Source organism: Xenopus laevis, chromosome 1L (assembly GCF_017654675.1).
Source record: "Xenopus laevis strain J_2021 chromosome 1L, Xenopus_laevis_v10.1, whole genome shotgun sequence".
Lineage (NCBI taxonomy): Eukaryota > Metazoa > Chordata > Amphibia > Anura > Pipidae > Xenopus > Xenopus laevis.
The window spans coordinates 16,247,391-16,263,603 of record NC_054371.1 but is presented as its reverse complement, the minus strand read 5'-3'; the positions used below and the strand labels follow the sequence as shown (position 1 = coordinate 16,263,603).

Below are 16,213 nucleotides of genomic sequence, written 5' to 3'. Positions count from 1 at the left end.
TCATAACTATAATACTGTGGACCAAAGAGCTATAGGGAAACAAAACTGGAATCTGTAAACACTATGCATCCGTATTTAGCTTCTAATTGATGCAATTAGAATAAGACAAACACACATCTGATTTGTTATTGAGTATTGAGTTGGAGTGATATCTTTGACATTTTGTTTCATTTTTCATTATTTAATACTTTATAAAAACCACTGCATGATAAGTATATGTGTTGGCTCTAGAATATTCCATATACAGGCTGAGTAAAACACAATAGGATAAGTATGGAAGAATAAATAATGTTGTAATAAAAAGGTTGTAAGCAGCCATCCTGACACAATATCTGTTTAGAAGGGGGGGAGAATATTTGCATATATAATCCACATAAAAATCAACTATAACTATCTATGAAAGCTCACATTCAGATGAATTTTAAAGATACATTTTTTTATTAGCACTGTATATAGAAAATGAATGTTTATGAAAAAATTGTCTACTAGTTAATAGCACAGCGTATCTTAGAGGCTTTTATATCAAAATTTGAATTTGTAAATTTTTGATTTTTTTTCAACTTGAATAAATTTGAAATTCTGAACCAGTGAAAAAAAACTTGAATACATTGAATTTATAAAATACTTGTTATTTTCAAAGGACTCCAAAAAAATTGAAAAATTCTAATTAAAAAAAATCACTTATATTTTGCTTAAAGGGATCCTGTCATTGGAAAACATGTTATTTTTTTTCAAAATGCATCAGTTAATAGTGCTACTCCAGCAGAATTCTGCACTGAAAACCATTTCTCAAAAGAGCAAACAGATTTTTTTTATATTAAATTTTGAAATCTGACATGGGGCTAGACATTTTGTCAATTTCCCAGCTGCCCCTGGTCATGTGACTTGTGCCTGCACTTTAGGAGAGAAATGCTTTCTGGCAGGCTGCTGTTTTACCTTCTCAATGTAACTGAATGTGTCTCGTGGCCGATTCACTAAGGGTCGAATTTCGAAGTTAAAAATACTTCGAAATTCAACCCTCAGATTGAAATCCTTCGACTTCGAATATCGAAGTCGAAGGATTTAGCGCTAATCCTGCGATCGATCGATCGAAGGATTTTCCGTTCGATCGAACGATTAAATCCTTCGAATCGAACGATTCGAAGGATTTTAATCCAACGATCGAAGGAAAATCCTTCGATCAAAAAATCACAGGCAAGCCTATGGGGACCTTCCCCATAGGCTAACATTGACTTCGGTAGCTTTTAGCTGCCGAAGTAGGGGGTCGAAGTTTTTTTTAAAGGGGAAGTACTTCGACTATCGAATGGTCGAATAGTCGAACGATTTTTCGTTCGATTCGTTCGATTTCGTTCGAATTCGAACGAATTTAACCAATTCGATGGTCGAAGTACCCAAAAAATACTTCGAAATTCGAAGTATTTTTCATTCGAATCCTTCACTCGAGCTTAGTGAATCAGCCCTACTTAATGTCTGCCTAATGTTGTCTTTTGTCTTCATTCTTTCTTTTTATAATTTCTTTGGCATCATTACACATTTGAGGACTATGAACTAGGAATTAATTTTTTTATTTAAATTATTGAATCTAAGTTATCATGTTTCTCATTGTCACTGTGTGTAAATGATAACTAAACATAGTTCTACTTGTACATTTAATTCGAGAGAAAGAATCCAAAATACATAAAAAAAATTCTAATATTTGTCAAATTGTATTTTTTGAATATATGATAGAACTGAAGCTTGCAGGGCAGGGGAATATATTTTTTGCTAACATTAAGCAACAAATGGGACATTTTCTATCAGATTGCCTTTAAGTCATCACAGCCTCCTATTTGCAGTCTAAATACTTATTCTATTTTGATCAACATAAAAATCTCATCTTAGCTCTGTTCCCAATGTCTTCACAGATCACTTCATCTAATACACATCTCATTACAAATAAAAGGTTATTGCTAAGAATGGCAAGATAATAAACATAGGAACATATTATTGACATCATAACAGTTGACTGTAAATCAGAGACATAATTCTCTGTTAGTAAAATACATTTAGCATTGAAGTGTTCCACAATATAAAAAAGTATGTTGCACAATGCAACAACTACAGTAGTCTAAAATTTTCTTGGTTGATGAACAGTACAAAAAACTGAGCCCCAAGAATTAGAAAACTGTATATTTGTGGACCAACAAAAAAGGTGCAATGCATATAAACTTTAGCTTTTGCATTCTTTATAAATCCAGCACACTCAATTTTCCAGCAACATTTGCCAATGTTTAGAAAAGACGAAGAATGTCTTTGTCAAAGATGAGTGTAAATATGTAAATGTAAATAATTCCAGCTTAAAAAAAATTCACGCAAAAGGTGTGTAATGAAAAGTGAGAGAAGCTGCTTTGGATGACGCAAAAAATAGGAAGAAAATAATTTTGAAATGTGGGGAATCAGCTTCAGAGCAAAAAGGAAAAAAATAGGAAATCCACTACAATATACGTCGCAACCAAAATGCTGTTGAATATGAAGAGATATTTATTAAGAACATTTTTCTTAAGTTAGACAGGAATATTGTCATAGATGAGAGTTCTGAATAGAGCATAATGTAATGGAAATATGAAAACCATTAAAATGCCTAATTGGTATTCCAACACAGAGAAATAATTTTACACATAGCCCAATAACTGAGCAATTCAAAAGTAACAGCACTACACTATGCTTAGCGGATACATGAACTATAGGTAATTGCAGAGTTATGGTTAAAAGTATGTACTGTATATAGATGTATGATATATATAGTAAAAAAATCGCAACTGGTGATGGGCGAATGTGACCCATTTTGCCAACAATTTGTGAAACGGAGAACATATCACAACTGGTGAAGGGCGAATCTGACCCATTTTGCCAACAATTCGTGAAACGGCGAACATTTGCAAAAGAACATTGAAATCAATGGACAACAACAAATGTTTGACCTGTGAGGAGGTGCAACAATTTTTTTTTTGTTCGGCAATTTTTTTTACCCATTAGGGTTCATGGATGTAATTTTCGCAGTAAAAATTGGAGAAAATGTTACTCATTCACAACCCTTTTAAACTGCAGTTTAATAATGTGAAAACTTTTTTAGAAGGATTATATCACAGGGAAACATGTTTTCTTTACCCAAAACACATCAGTTAATAGTGCTGCTGCCGCAAACTTCTGCACTGGAATCCATTTTTCAAAAGAGCAAATATTTTTTTTGCAATTCATTTTTAAAATCGAAATGGGGCTGGGCATGTTGTTCACTAACACTTTACTGCTACACTGAAAATTGGATTGATATCAACCCCCAGCCCAAAAAATAATTCTTATCCATGACTAGACATGTGCTAAAATTCTTCAGTTGGGTATATTGGAAAGTATGCTTACTTAACACCATAAATCAAATTCATATTTAAGTAAAATAAATATTTTGAAAGCAGTCATAAATTTTACCTGTTCTGGAGATAGCTGACATCCTATTAAAGTTTTTAAAATAGCTATTAAAAGTATTTTTTACAGACATCTTATTTTTTCACCAATTCAGAACATTATATATGCATTATGTAAGAGATGGCTGTATGATTAGCATCCTTAAGTAAACACTTCTGTCATAAACTGTAATGTCTAGAAAAAATATGTTAATTTTATGATTCATTCTATGCTATCAGCAGTATCATTGACTATTACAATGTACAAGAAATTATGTAAACATGTTGAAAATCTGACTTTAAAGCTACACTGAAATGACTAATTTGGGAAAATTTGAGGAAAAATAACACTGTTTTGAGTCCTATTAAAATCTCATCATATTACATTTTTTATATTTAAAGTTATTGAAAAGCAACTCCTGACATTCAGCATAAACTAAACAACAGGGTAAATAACTAGTGATGGGCGAATTTGGGGCATTTTGCTTCGGCAAAAAATGTACGAATTTCCCACGAAATTAGCGAAAAGGTGAAAAATTAGAGAAACGGCACCTGCGTCTAGTTTTTGACACTGGCGTCCATTTTTTGATTTAATTGCCGGTGGCGAATCACAGGAATTTGCCGCAAATTCGGACCTGGTGAAAAAATTCGCCCATCACTATAAATAACAGTACAACTTTGTTTGTAGAATGATTATAAGGTAGAAGAGCACATTATAAATTATGAGCGTATACTAAAAACGATTACCGTTTAAAAAAAATATAATGATCTTCCTCTCACAGATCCTTAGTGGGCAGACTTATCAAGGGTCGAATTTCGAAATGATAAATACTTTGAATATCGAAGTCAAATTTTTTTTTTTATCGAATTTGGCCATTTGCGGTCGAAGTAAAATCGATCAATCAAACGATTAAATCGTTGGAATCAAACGAGTCAAAGAATTTCAGCAAACGATAGAAGGTTTTTTCTTCGACTTCAAAAAACGTAGAAAACTGCTCTAGAAGGTCCGCATAGGCTAACATAGCACATCGGCAGGTTTAATTTGGCGAAGTATTGCAGTCAACGTTTTTTTAAAGAGACAGTAATTTGATTATTGAATGGTCGAATATTCAAACTATTTTACTTCAAATCGAATTTGAAGTCGTAGTATCCAATTCAATGGTCTAAGTATCCAAAAAATTACTTTGAATTTCGATTTTTTTTTACTTGAAAATTCCCTCAAATTCACTTCGACCCTTGACAAATCTGTCCCTTAATGTTATTATTTGTATCAACATAACTCCTCATTACTATCATCTATAGGCTCTTTAAAGAAACAAACTATTTGCTTATCTTCATTATACAATTTCTTTAAATTTTATATGAGTTTCTCTATATATGATTTATCATATGAAATAATAAATTAGCACAAGCCAAAAAATCCTCACCCAAATTCCAAGATAGGTGAACCAATGGTAACAAATCAGTGATCTATATGTAAGTTTATTCTCTTCTTGGGGACAAAAGAATAAACAATTTACCAACAATTTAGTTAAATTTTTCTGTCACTTCATAGGGATTTGGACAACATGTTGATGGGCTGAATATCATAAATATAATGACACAATATAATAAAAAAGATGATACATGTAGCGTTTATCTCCCATGAAACTCTAATTACTACAAAGCAATCAACACATCCATCTCATCCGTGTACTAAGTACTGTATTATGGAACAACAAAAGACAAGAAACATGTCCCTGCTGACAAAGATAATGAATGTTTTTTTTTTTTCAGTTTAACTGTCAAACCACTTAATTATTGAGATACACCAACCTTTAATGTCTCCACTGTAAAACACATTACTAAGAAACAAAACTATAAAAATATATATCTGATTTTTTTTCAGTTTAAGCTAAACAAATAGATCAACATTAAATTTTAACAACTGTAAAAAGAGCTGTAAGCATTTGTTTTAGGTTTGAATGGATCATTCTGAAACACATAATAAAATATAGATCAAAGAATGGCTTGTAAGCGCCTACTTTGTTCAGTTTTTGAAATTGTTTGTTTTTGATTAGAAATACACTAGAACAAAATTAAAGGGGAACTAAAAATGCAATTTTAATATAAGCTTCCTCATACTGAAGTAAGACACTTTATAAATACAAACAATTAAATATTCTGTATCATATCTGAAATAATCAAGTTTATCTTCCCTAACCCTCTCTCAGCATCTGTTTCTCTTCATTCTCGCTTCATACAGCAGTTGGGTGACAGATAGTCATTGATAGTGATGGGCGAATTTATTTGGCAGGCGTGAATTCACAATGAAAATTAGTGAAATTGTTGTGAAAATTCTCTGTCAATTGACGCCCATAGACTTAAATGCATGTCAAATGTCACCAACGTCAATTTTGATACCGGGTCTAAATTCAAATTTTGTGGCAAAGCAAAATGGGACAAATGGCCCATCACTGGTCATTGACAGTTAGATCCAATATATCTTATAGGGGAGGATTCCTTTCCTAGCAGATGTATTAGAGCTCACTCAAATAACAGATTCCATTACAAACAAAATCTAACAAAATAACTGCCTTTTGCACAAATCCTGCATGTAGAGACACATGATGTCTGATGATTTTAATAGAGTGAGCTCTAATACATCTCTAGGCAAAAGGAGCCCCCCCTATAAGATATATTGGATCATTCACCTGACACCCAAGTCCTGACTGAAGACAGAATGAGAAGAAACAGACGCTGAGAGAGGAATAGTGCAGATAAACTTGATTATTTCTGACATTTTTAATTGATTGTATTTAGAAGATTTCTTATTTCAGTATGCTGAAGCTTATATTAAATTTTCATCTTCACAATAGTTCCCCTTTAATGAAAATTGGGGATAAAAATAAACATTATTATTTTTTAAAATGTTTCCTGGTGTCCAATCATTTTATATTGACTTATATTGTATTTTATATTTGCTTCAGGAAACAAGGTTCTGTAAGACCACCTTATAAGCATTAAGTCGTCACATTAAAAAAAAGAATTTCGATATTCAAAAATTTGAATATCGAAATTTATCATGTACTGTATCTTTAAAAATCCGACTTCGACCATTCGCCATCTAAAACTTGCCGAATTGCTGTTTTAGCCTATGGGGGACCTCCTAGAACCCATTTGGAGTCAATTGTGGACTTGTTTTTTTATGGAAAAACGTTGAATCGAATGCGCTGTTACTTTGATTCGTACAATTCGAATTCGATCTACAACGGACCTATTCACCCCAAAAAAATTATATTTTTATGATAAATTTAGATTGGTTCATTTTTAATTTGAACTTTGAAGTTATGGGAGTTCAAAAAAAACTCCCATTATTTCGATATTCGACCCTTGATAAATCTGCCCCATAGTGTAAGTAAAGTTTATTTTGCTCAGCTAACATTATAATAAAGAATTTGGAATTATTTCTTAGGACGACAGGTCCCCTTTAAAGGAAACCCTGCGTGAGTTGCCTAACTAACCTTTGTTTGGGGCTGAAGCAATTTTCATTATTTTAGACAAATGGGCTTTTGCTATGGATAAAACTTCAGCAACATTTAGGAGCCAAAAAGCCTGAAAAATCACTTGGCTGGTACAATAAGTTCTGTATATAAAATATACAATGCCTATCCATATTCATGTTAAGACTAATGTTTTTATTAATCCATCATTTGTATTGTACAAGGATTATGGTATTGCTACAGCAATTTTAGACTTTAGGGTGATCATCTCAAAGTAAAAACCTACAAAAAACACTTTTATATACATCAATAAGGGAAGGAGGCTTTTGTTTCCATTTAATCAAAGGGATGTTCACTTTTATTTGAAATTTTAGTATGTTATGAATGAACCTATTTAAGGGCATGTTTTCAGGTGGTTCCCAGTATTTATCTTGAATAATAAACCATTATTGTTCCTATTTATTGTTCCTATTTTGCCTGTATTCATGCATGCAGTTGAAAGTGCTATCTGATTGCCTCAAAAAAAACAAAAAACAGATTGACTATGTATGTTCAGTTTTAATGTGTGCTTATTTTTAAGATTTCAAACCCTTTTCTACTGATTTTTCATTCCATTTTATAAATGGCTACCTGTTTGCTAGGGTAATCAGTTCATTGAAACCAGAAATTTCAAGCCTGAGTATTGTCAAAAAAAATAAATGAAAAAAAAAAACACAAAAATTAAGACCAAATTCAAATTATCTTAGAATACATGAATAAACTAAAAGGTTAACTAAGAGTTAAAAAAGAGTTTTTAAGACAACATTTTACACACAAAGATCTTTGCTTTTCCTTTTTCCTTGTAAAAATTGAGAATAATGATCTAAAGTTCCCATTGGCTATAGGTGGTTATAGCAGTTAGTTAGACTGGCATGGTCAAAGCAAATTTGGAGAAGCCGCACACCTCACAAAACCTGGCAAATTCTTTCTCCTGGTGGCCAGTGACAGAGGAATCGGCCACCTCTCGTCCAAGGTGAGAAGAAATTCACTGGCACACAGGAGTTGCAATAGCAGGGAAAGCCCTTGAGGTTTATTAATGCAGTGGTGCACTGCGCTAATAAACCGCAAAGTTTTAATTCCAGAATGATTAAAACAATCACACAAATAACATTTAATTTTTTTTTTACTGAAGTCAGAAATATGTTTTATATTTTACTAATGAGCAGTGCTTAATAATCACCTGATACAATTATAATTTATATGTACACATAACTAAAGGGAGCAACATTACCCGACATACTTAAAAATATTCTATTTTAGGAAAATTCAAGATTAACTTCACTAATTAAATGTCAAGAGTTCAAATGTAAAATGCACTTTTCTGTTTTTGTAAAAGATCATTGAAGATGAGGAGGTAAAGCAACTTAAAGCAGCTTAACAAGCTTAAACACTCAAAGCAAGTGATGTGTGGCAATAAAGATTGGTTTAAAGATTATAGTATGAATTGTTACAACATATCGACAACTACATGGATGATTATGAGATGTCCTTGGATTCTGACATGGAGCTCTTTGAAATTTTTAGAAGCAATGGGGAGCAAAGATGGTTCATAAATGAACCTGGTAACCTGCATTATTACCATTAAGGAAGTTCAAAGACAGAGTTGGTTGAGACCTTCTGAAAAGATGAAAATTAAGTACCCGCAGTGAAGGTTAAAAGATTGATATTGAAATATCAAGTTTTCTGAGAAAATCTGCAGAGGTTAAAACTGACAAAGAATGGATTGGTTCAAATGAAATAACTTGGAACATCAAGGCTAGAAAGATAAAGCCTGCACAAGACAAGATGAGTGCAATAATATAACAAGTGATAAGGTGGATGTATCTTATTGTTAATAAACCAAAACCCCCAAAAAGTTTTATAAAAGAGAACAGAGAATTAAGAGGTGATGTGGCTTAACAAGACTGAATGACCAAAGCAACGTAATAGCACCAAAAAGTCTGGTATGAAGATCTCAATACAAGTGTGAAGATGATTGTGCAATGCCCTGGGCTTCTGAAATGGCATCCTTTAAAATGGTATAAAAGCAATGGAGAGCAATGATAACCATTTCATGAAAGAGAATTTAGTAACTTGCATTGTTACCACAGAGGAAGCCCAAGAAAAAAAAGAATATAGCGAAGAATGAAGACCTTCTGAAAAAGAGAAGATGAAGTGCCCATAGTGAACATTAAAGTAATAGATAAAAGTCTGTCCACACATAGTTAAAATTCAGCAATAAGATGTAGTGAAAGTATCTAACGATGGATTGGCATGAAAGGAATTAACATTCAAGTTAAGTCGAGAGAAAAACGAAAAAGTAAACAAGTCATAAGGTTGCAATATCTTTTTGTAACTTTTAGTGGCTAATTTTTATGGTCATATCTGAATCACTCCTACTTTTGTTTCAAGGAACCATGATATGAATTAACCACTATTTATGTCATACTAGAGGAAGTGATATGGGAAGAAGTATTATTTTAAGGTCATTGTTATAAGCTACAGAAATTGAACAGTTATTGACTTTTGCAGTAGTAATTACCAAACAAGAACTACCTGACTACACTTTCAATGAAGCAAAGACTTCTACTTTCTGTAAAGGAAGAGCAATGTTTTATGTAACTCCTTTTGTCAGGGTAGCCTTGAATTTGTAACCTTTTTATATTGTGCCTCTGAGAAATAATTTCAAGAAAAAATATTCATATTGCTGGTAATTTTATTTTCATTGAATCCTCAATACTTTATCCTGGTCCCCTGAAAATGTTTTATTATAAAATTATATATATATATATATATATATATATATATATATATATATATATATATATATATATATATATATATATATATATATATATATATATATATATATATATATATATATATCTCTATCTATCTATCTATCTATCTATCTATCTATCTATATATATATATATATATTATTGAATGCAGCCTATATGGATACAGTATAGTCTAGAAACTTTATGGGGAGACATTAGAATTGACAGTGAGGCCAATTTGACAGTGAGGCCAATTTGTCAAAATTTTAATTTGTGAATTTTAGACGTTGTTTTTATTCGAATAAACTCAAAATGTTCCCAAACTCCAATGTTTGCTTATTTATTGAATGATTGGAGTGAATAAAACTGGGAAATAAATTGAATGCACTGAATTCATATTCTACGCATTATTTGCAATGGGTCTAACACACTCTCAAAAACACAAAAAAACTTGAATGACTTTAATTGGAAAAAAAAAAGGATTTTTTTTTACATTTTGCCTAGGGCAACTACCATTTCCTTCAGTGTGAACTCTCGAGCGTTTAGATACTTTTAGTTTTACATTGAGATTTTACATTTTTTCTTACTTAAAGGGATCCTGTCATCGGAAAACATGTTTTTTTCAAAACACATCAGTTAATAGTGCTACTCCAGCAGAATTCTGCACTGAAATCCATTTCTCAAAAGAGCAAACAGATTTTATTATATTCAATTTTAAAATCTGACATGGGGTTAGACATTTTGTCAATTTCCCAGCTGCCCCTGGTCATGTGACTTGTGTCTGCACTTTAGGAGAGAAATGCTTTCTGGCAGGCTGCTGTTTTTCCTTCTCAATGTAACTGAATGTGTCTCAGTGGGACATGGGTTTTTACTATTGAATGTTGTTCTTAGATCTACCAGGCAGCTGTTATCTTCTTTTAGGGAGCTGTTATCTGGTTACCTTCCCATTGTTCTTTTGTTTGGCTGCTGGGGGGGGGGAATATCACTCCAACTTGCAGTACAGCAGTAAAGAGTGATTGAAGTTTATCAGAGCACAAGTCACACTTGGGGCAGCTGGGAAATTGATAATATGTCTAGCCCCATGTCAGATTTCAAAATCGAATATAACAAAATCTGTTTGCTCTTTTGAGAAATGGATTTCAGTGCAGAATTCTGCTGGAGCAGCACTATTAACTGATTCATTTTGAAAAAAAGTGTTTTTTCCCATGACAGTATCCCTTTAATAATTATGGAACATGCAGTTTTGGAAACCCTAATTCAACAAATGACTTTCAGTGCAAATACATTTTATGGTAAAATTTGGATTCAGACATTGATAAATGAGCCCCTTTGTATATTTTGTATCATTAATAAATGAATAACTGTTTTTAAAGCAGCATCAAAGCCGTCTTACTTAATAACCTAACCTATGAGCCACATTTTCTGATGCAAAAACTAGAGAGATTATTAATCATCTATGGTATATGCTAACTAGCTGTAATACAAATCTGTTCACAATAATTTTGTTGCTTTCAAAAATGAATGACTTAATAATTGCTATAGGTACCTTCTTTGTGCAGTGTAGCATTCATGTTAGTAAATCAACCTGACTAAGATCAATAAAGCAAAAATATATAGTGGATAATGTACCCTTACATTAAATTAGAAGTTCCTATACGTATTATTAAACATTATCCTCCACTTAAGACTGTTTTTAAAGCATACCAATTTTAAGAACTAGCAAATGTTAAGAGATTACAAGTCCTGTGATTTGCTGCAAGGTTCTTGGTCAGCAGTGACCAAGAGCCAGTTATTTTCCAGCCAGCTTGTAGACATACAACACTGGAATATGTATAGATTGATATGTTTTCACATTCATTCCACAGGGCCTGTTGAAAAATTGTATCTTCTCTTAATATAAATACTACATCATTTAAAATTCTGCATCCCTTGTGTGCTGTCAAAAAGCTTATGTTTGAACAGAACCCCCTTTATAACATAAATAAATAAAAGCTTAGAAATGTCTCAACAACATACAGTATACATACAAACAGCGATGTGTCAGAAGTAGAATTATCATTACTAAGATAAAATCTGTATCTACTGTTACTTAGGATAATTACAATGTCATTGCAATGTTTTTAAGATTAAAAGACTTAAGGGGCATAAATGCATATTCTCTCAGTCTTCTTCTAAAGGCCAAGCTATTCTTAAAAACAAGTTGCATTTTAATGACCATTTTGTAATTACATTTTTACTATCACACATGCACAACATTGATGGCTTACAGCTTTCATTTATAGTTTCCTTTCAGATATAATGTATATCAGCTTCACCAAGAATAACAGTCTTGTTGGAGAGAATTAGGAAATCAAGTTTAGAAAGAGCTGGTGTGACTGACCAAGCATAAAATAAACAGGTGATGAGACTTTTTTGGATGTGAAATTCTACAAAGAAATGATTCAGAAATACCATGTAAATAGCAACTTGTTGGAAAGTATTTTTCTATCTTAAAACTAGGGATTAGTGATGGGCGAATTTCTCCCATCTCGCTTCGCCGAAAAAATCTTGAAATTCGAAAGTTTTCACAAAAAAATCGTGCAAATCTGACCTTTTCATGCAAAAATCATGAAATTAGAAGGATACCACTCAAAAATCATGAAGTTTGAAGAATTTCACTCAAAAATTGTGAAATTTGAAGGTTTTCATTTAAAAATCGTGAAATTTGAAGGTTTTCACAAAAAAATAGTGAAAATTGGACATTTACACAAAACAATCGTGAAAATCGGAAATTGACTCTGGCAAATTTTCACGGGAGATTCGCGGCGGCGAAATGTGGAAATTTGCAGCAAATTCATGCGAATTTATTCAACCATCACTACTAGGGATGGGCGAATTTGACCCGTTTCATTTTGCCAAAAATTACCCGCCGGCGAAATGTCGCAGACGCCCATTAAAGTCTATGGGTGTCAAAAAAATGTTGTCTTTTTTTTTTGATGCACAATGCCATACAAGTCTATGGGTGTCATTTTTGCAGCGAAACAAGGCGAAAAAATTTGTCCATCCCTAGACTCTAAAAATGTCATTAGTATGGATATATAAGAATATCATTTACAAGATGGTGCATAGTAAACTGTCCAATCTTATACACAACATGTTACTTTAGGTTTCATGATATACATTATAGCTTGGCCTCAAGATTTGGCGTGATCTGATCATGGAACTATTCTGTAACTTCTTATAATAATAATACCTTATATTAAAATATAATAATATAAAATATAATAATTTTATACATAATATTTGTAAAATGATTGGAATATATTTTACTTCCTAAACATGCTTTACTCACCCCTGAAACAATTAATTCACCTCCCAGATTCTGAACCTCAGCTTTCACTTTACTGCAAATGTTGAGTTGATGGCAGTAGAGAGCAATCCGCTGAAGATATGCCAGTAAATCCTGCTTGCATGCTGAGTCAGGGCACTGAAAAATAAGTAATAGAGGGTTAGATTGGATATACATTAACTTTACAATACAGACCAATTTAATACAGAGAGATTTAAAGATCTGCCTGATATATTTCTCCAGGCTAGTACAGGTTACAAAAGGGCCACTGACAGAGGACTGGAGGATCAATTATGTTAAAGGCAGATATTGCAAACAATACAAAAGTCAAAAATTTTTGACCCACTCCAATCATAACCCACCATCATGCAACCTGAATCTGACCCAGGCTGCTGCACTATAATGCTTCTCCTGCTAGTGGAGCAATCCCAAACGTTGTCACCACTACTTTCTGTGCCTTTATGGCCATTTCTGGCATGTTTTTTTCTTGAGCCAAATGCATTAGAGTTAATGGGTGTTTTTTCCAAGCACCAAAAAATATTTCCTATATGAAACAAGGCCAAAGGCAAATTCTAGTGTGAATCTATTTCAAATGAAAAAAAAAATCTCATTCATAATCATCCTTCCTTCAGTCAATACTCCATTTCTGACAATGTCTGGCACACGTCTGTGAATATTTTCTGATAAAAATATGTAAGGTATTGTTGGAAATTGCCTCTTTACTGAACAACTACAACTACAGCCTCATATCACTGGTATATGTAGAAGTATCACTGAAGCTGATTTCAATAGCAATGACATTTACAAATAATTTTAAAATTACAGAACATTTGTTTTCAGTGACCGTACTGCTTATTATAAGGTGTCTTTATTTAAATGAAAGTAAACTTAATATCAGCATAGGAAGGTTTCTTTATGTTAAGGGCAGTTCTGCAGTCTAGTTGCATTTGTGGTTGGAATGAACCCTTGCTGGGAATTTTGGACATTCTTCAGGGTAAATGTAAAACATTTAGGGATAGTAATCCACATTTTCTATATTTCTTATATTAGAAAAAAAATCATGAATAATAAAGAATATAGAGACCCTTAACAAACACTGGGTTTTAGATATTCTAAGACATTATTCGAGCTGTCAGAACTAAAAATAATTGCTTGCCCCTAGCCCTTTCAAATGCTGCCATGGCTTTATTTACAACAGGATCACTTGTTTCCACAAATTGTTTAAATGGCATGTTAGTCACCTTTTAGTACTTCTTGTGCAGGCAAACAACTTTAATTAACTTGCTGCAATTCTGTGATTTAAATGTGTAGGTTAATATTATGTTTTCACTTAACCGCTTTCGCTCTCAGCAAGATAATATTAATGGAGTCAAATGGAGAATACGAGTGAATTATGCTTGTAAATAGCATCAACGAATCAGCCATTATTTATTGTTTGTATATTTAATGGAAAGATTTGGAATTGAGATGCAAATAAAAATGAAAGAGTAACTGATTAAATCTGCAGAGTAATAAAATGTTTCCTATCTTTTTGTTCATGGGGATTTTGTTCATTCAGTGTTGGTTTATAAATGGTGGACAGTGCTTGAACTGCATACGTCTAAGCAGCCAAGCACACAATCTTAGAAAGCGATGCTTCGAAAACTTTTATTCAATTTGCTATATATCTCTGCAGGCTTTATAAACAATAACATTGAATAAAATATAGCTTAAACAGAATCTGATCACAAATAGACCCATTTCTATTTTTTTTATCCAGAACAACCATATTCAATAGATAATGTACCCTCCACTGAAAATTACAAAATATAGAAATCCCATGACCTGTATAACTTGGCCTCATGTCTTTACATGATCAAGGAACTGCATTGTGACTTCTAATAATAATAATCTTTAGATTAGATGATGCCATATAACTTTACTGAGATATGATATGTTGATTATATCTATCTGGTGACATATTTCATTACATGTCCTTACCTATTTTCCTATATAATTAATTTTATAAGGTGGAAAAAAGTCTGACAGATCTTTATAGAAAAAGTTAAAGCTCATTTTAAGGAAAAAGAGATTGTTAATTATGAAACCAACTGTAGAATGAAAAGAAGTGATGTGCAGGCTGGCATTATACTCTCAGGACCAGTGGTTCAGTTTCAGGCTGACACACATAAGGATTTTGGTTTGCTGGGGGGTTAGCCCAAACTCTTCCTGCCGCCCATCCTAAGTATGTACTGCTTCCGCTTCTGCCTGTACCACCCCCCTGTGATGTCAGAGACGGGGCAGATCGGGCACGAGTATATAAAGGGAAGCACATCGGCAGGTTAGGGTCGGGTGCGAGTTGACAATTTGTCTACCCACACAACGCTAATGTAAAGTGCAATATCAGATGCAAATAGCCATGGTTTTTTACCCATAATGCAGCATTTTCCCCTTAACACCAGCATAAATGTATCTGCACTTTTGCATCTGATCCAAAGAGTGCAAATCTGATGCATCTATTGTCTGAACCCCAGAGCTACTGCCATGTCCATAGTTGCTGTAGTTCCACATTTCCTCAGAATCATTAGGCACAGATAGGCACTATTCAAAAGGAAAAGCAGTATGAATGATTGCCAACCATATGAAAGTGCAGGAGATGTTTGGAGCCAAGTAGCTTAATGACCTGCCCCAATATGGGCTCTTCGTTGTGTCCATTTTTTGCTTGTAAATGATCCCTGTACATAAACTGCTATTTGCAGCAATTAAATTAAATGCAGAAATTAAATTAAATTAAATGCCCAAAATACCACAGGGTATTTTGTTCTTTTGTATATTAGTACAATAGGATTTGCATAGCATCAGATCAGTGACTGAATTCCTACAACTACTGCAACAGTATTTAAGGAGCTAATCCAGAGGGGAAACGGGTAATAAGCTGATGCTGAAACATGGGAAAAGAGCCAAAGTCTGCTAGAACAAGAAAGGCACAAGCAGTTGCAAATGAGCTGTGCAGGGTGTCAATCCGGGAAGAGGAAAAATGGCATGAGTTGTAATTGGTGCAGGCTGAGTGGGAAGCTATGGAGAAGACACCTAGAACTAGGGCGTAAATTTATCAAAGAGTGAAGTTCCGCCACTAGAGTGAAATTCATTTCTATGGGATTTTGAAAGGCGTATTTATTAATGGGTGAA

The 16,213-nt window shown here is 33.1% G+C and overlaps 1 protein-coding gene across 5 annotated transcripts in view; it reads right to left on the bottom strand.

Annotated features, from left to right (window-relative positions):
• ctnna2.L (catenin alpha 2 L homeolog) overlaps window positions 1-16,213 on the bottom strand; it is a 1,040,499-nt gene that overhangs the window by 53,148 nt on the left and 971,138 nt on the right. For all 5 annotated transcript variants that reach the window (XM_041580668.1, XM_041580677.1, XM_041580652.1 and 2 more), the window contains 1 exon segment: window positions 13,049-13,183. In XM_041580668.1, the coding sequence (XP_041436602.1) occupies window positions 13,049-13,183 (135 nt within the window).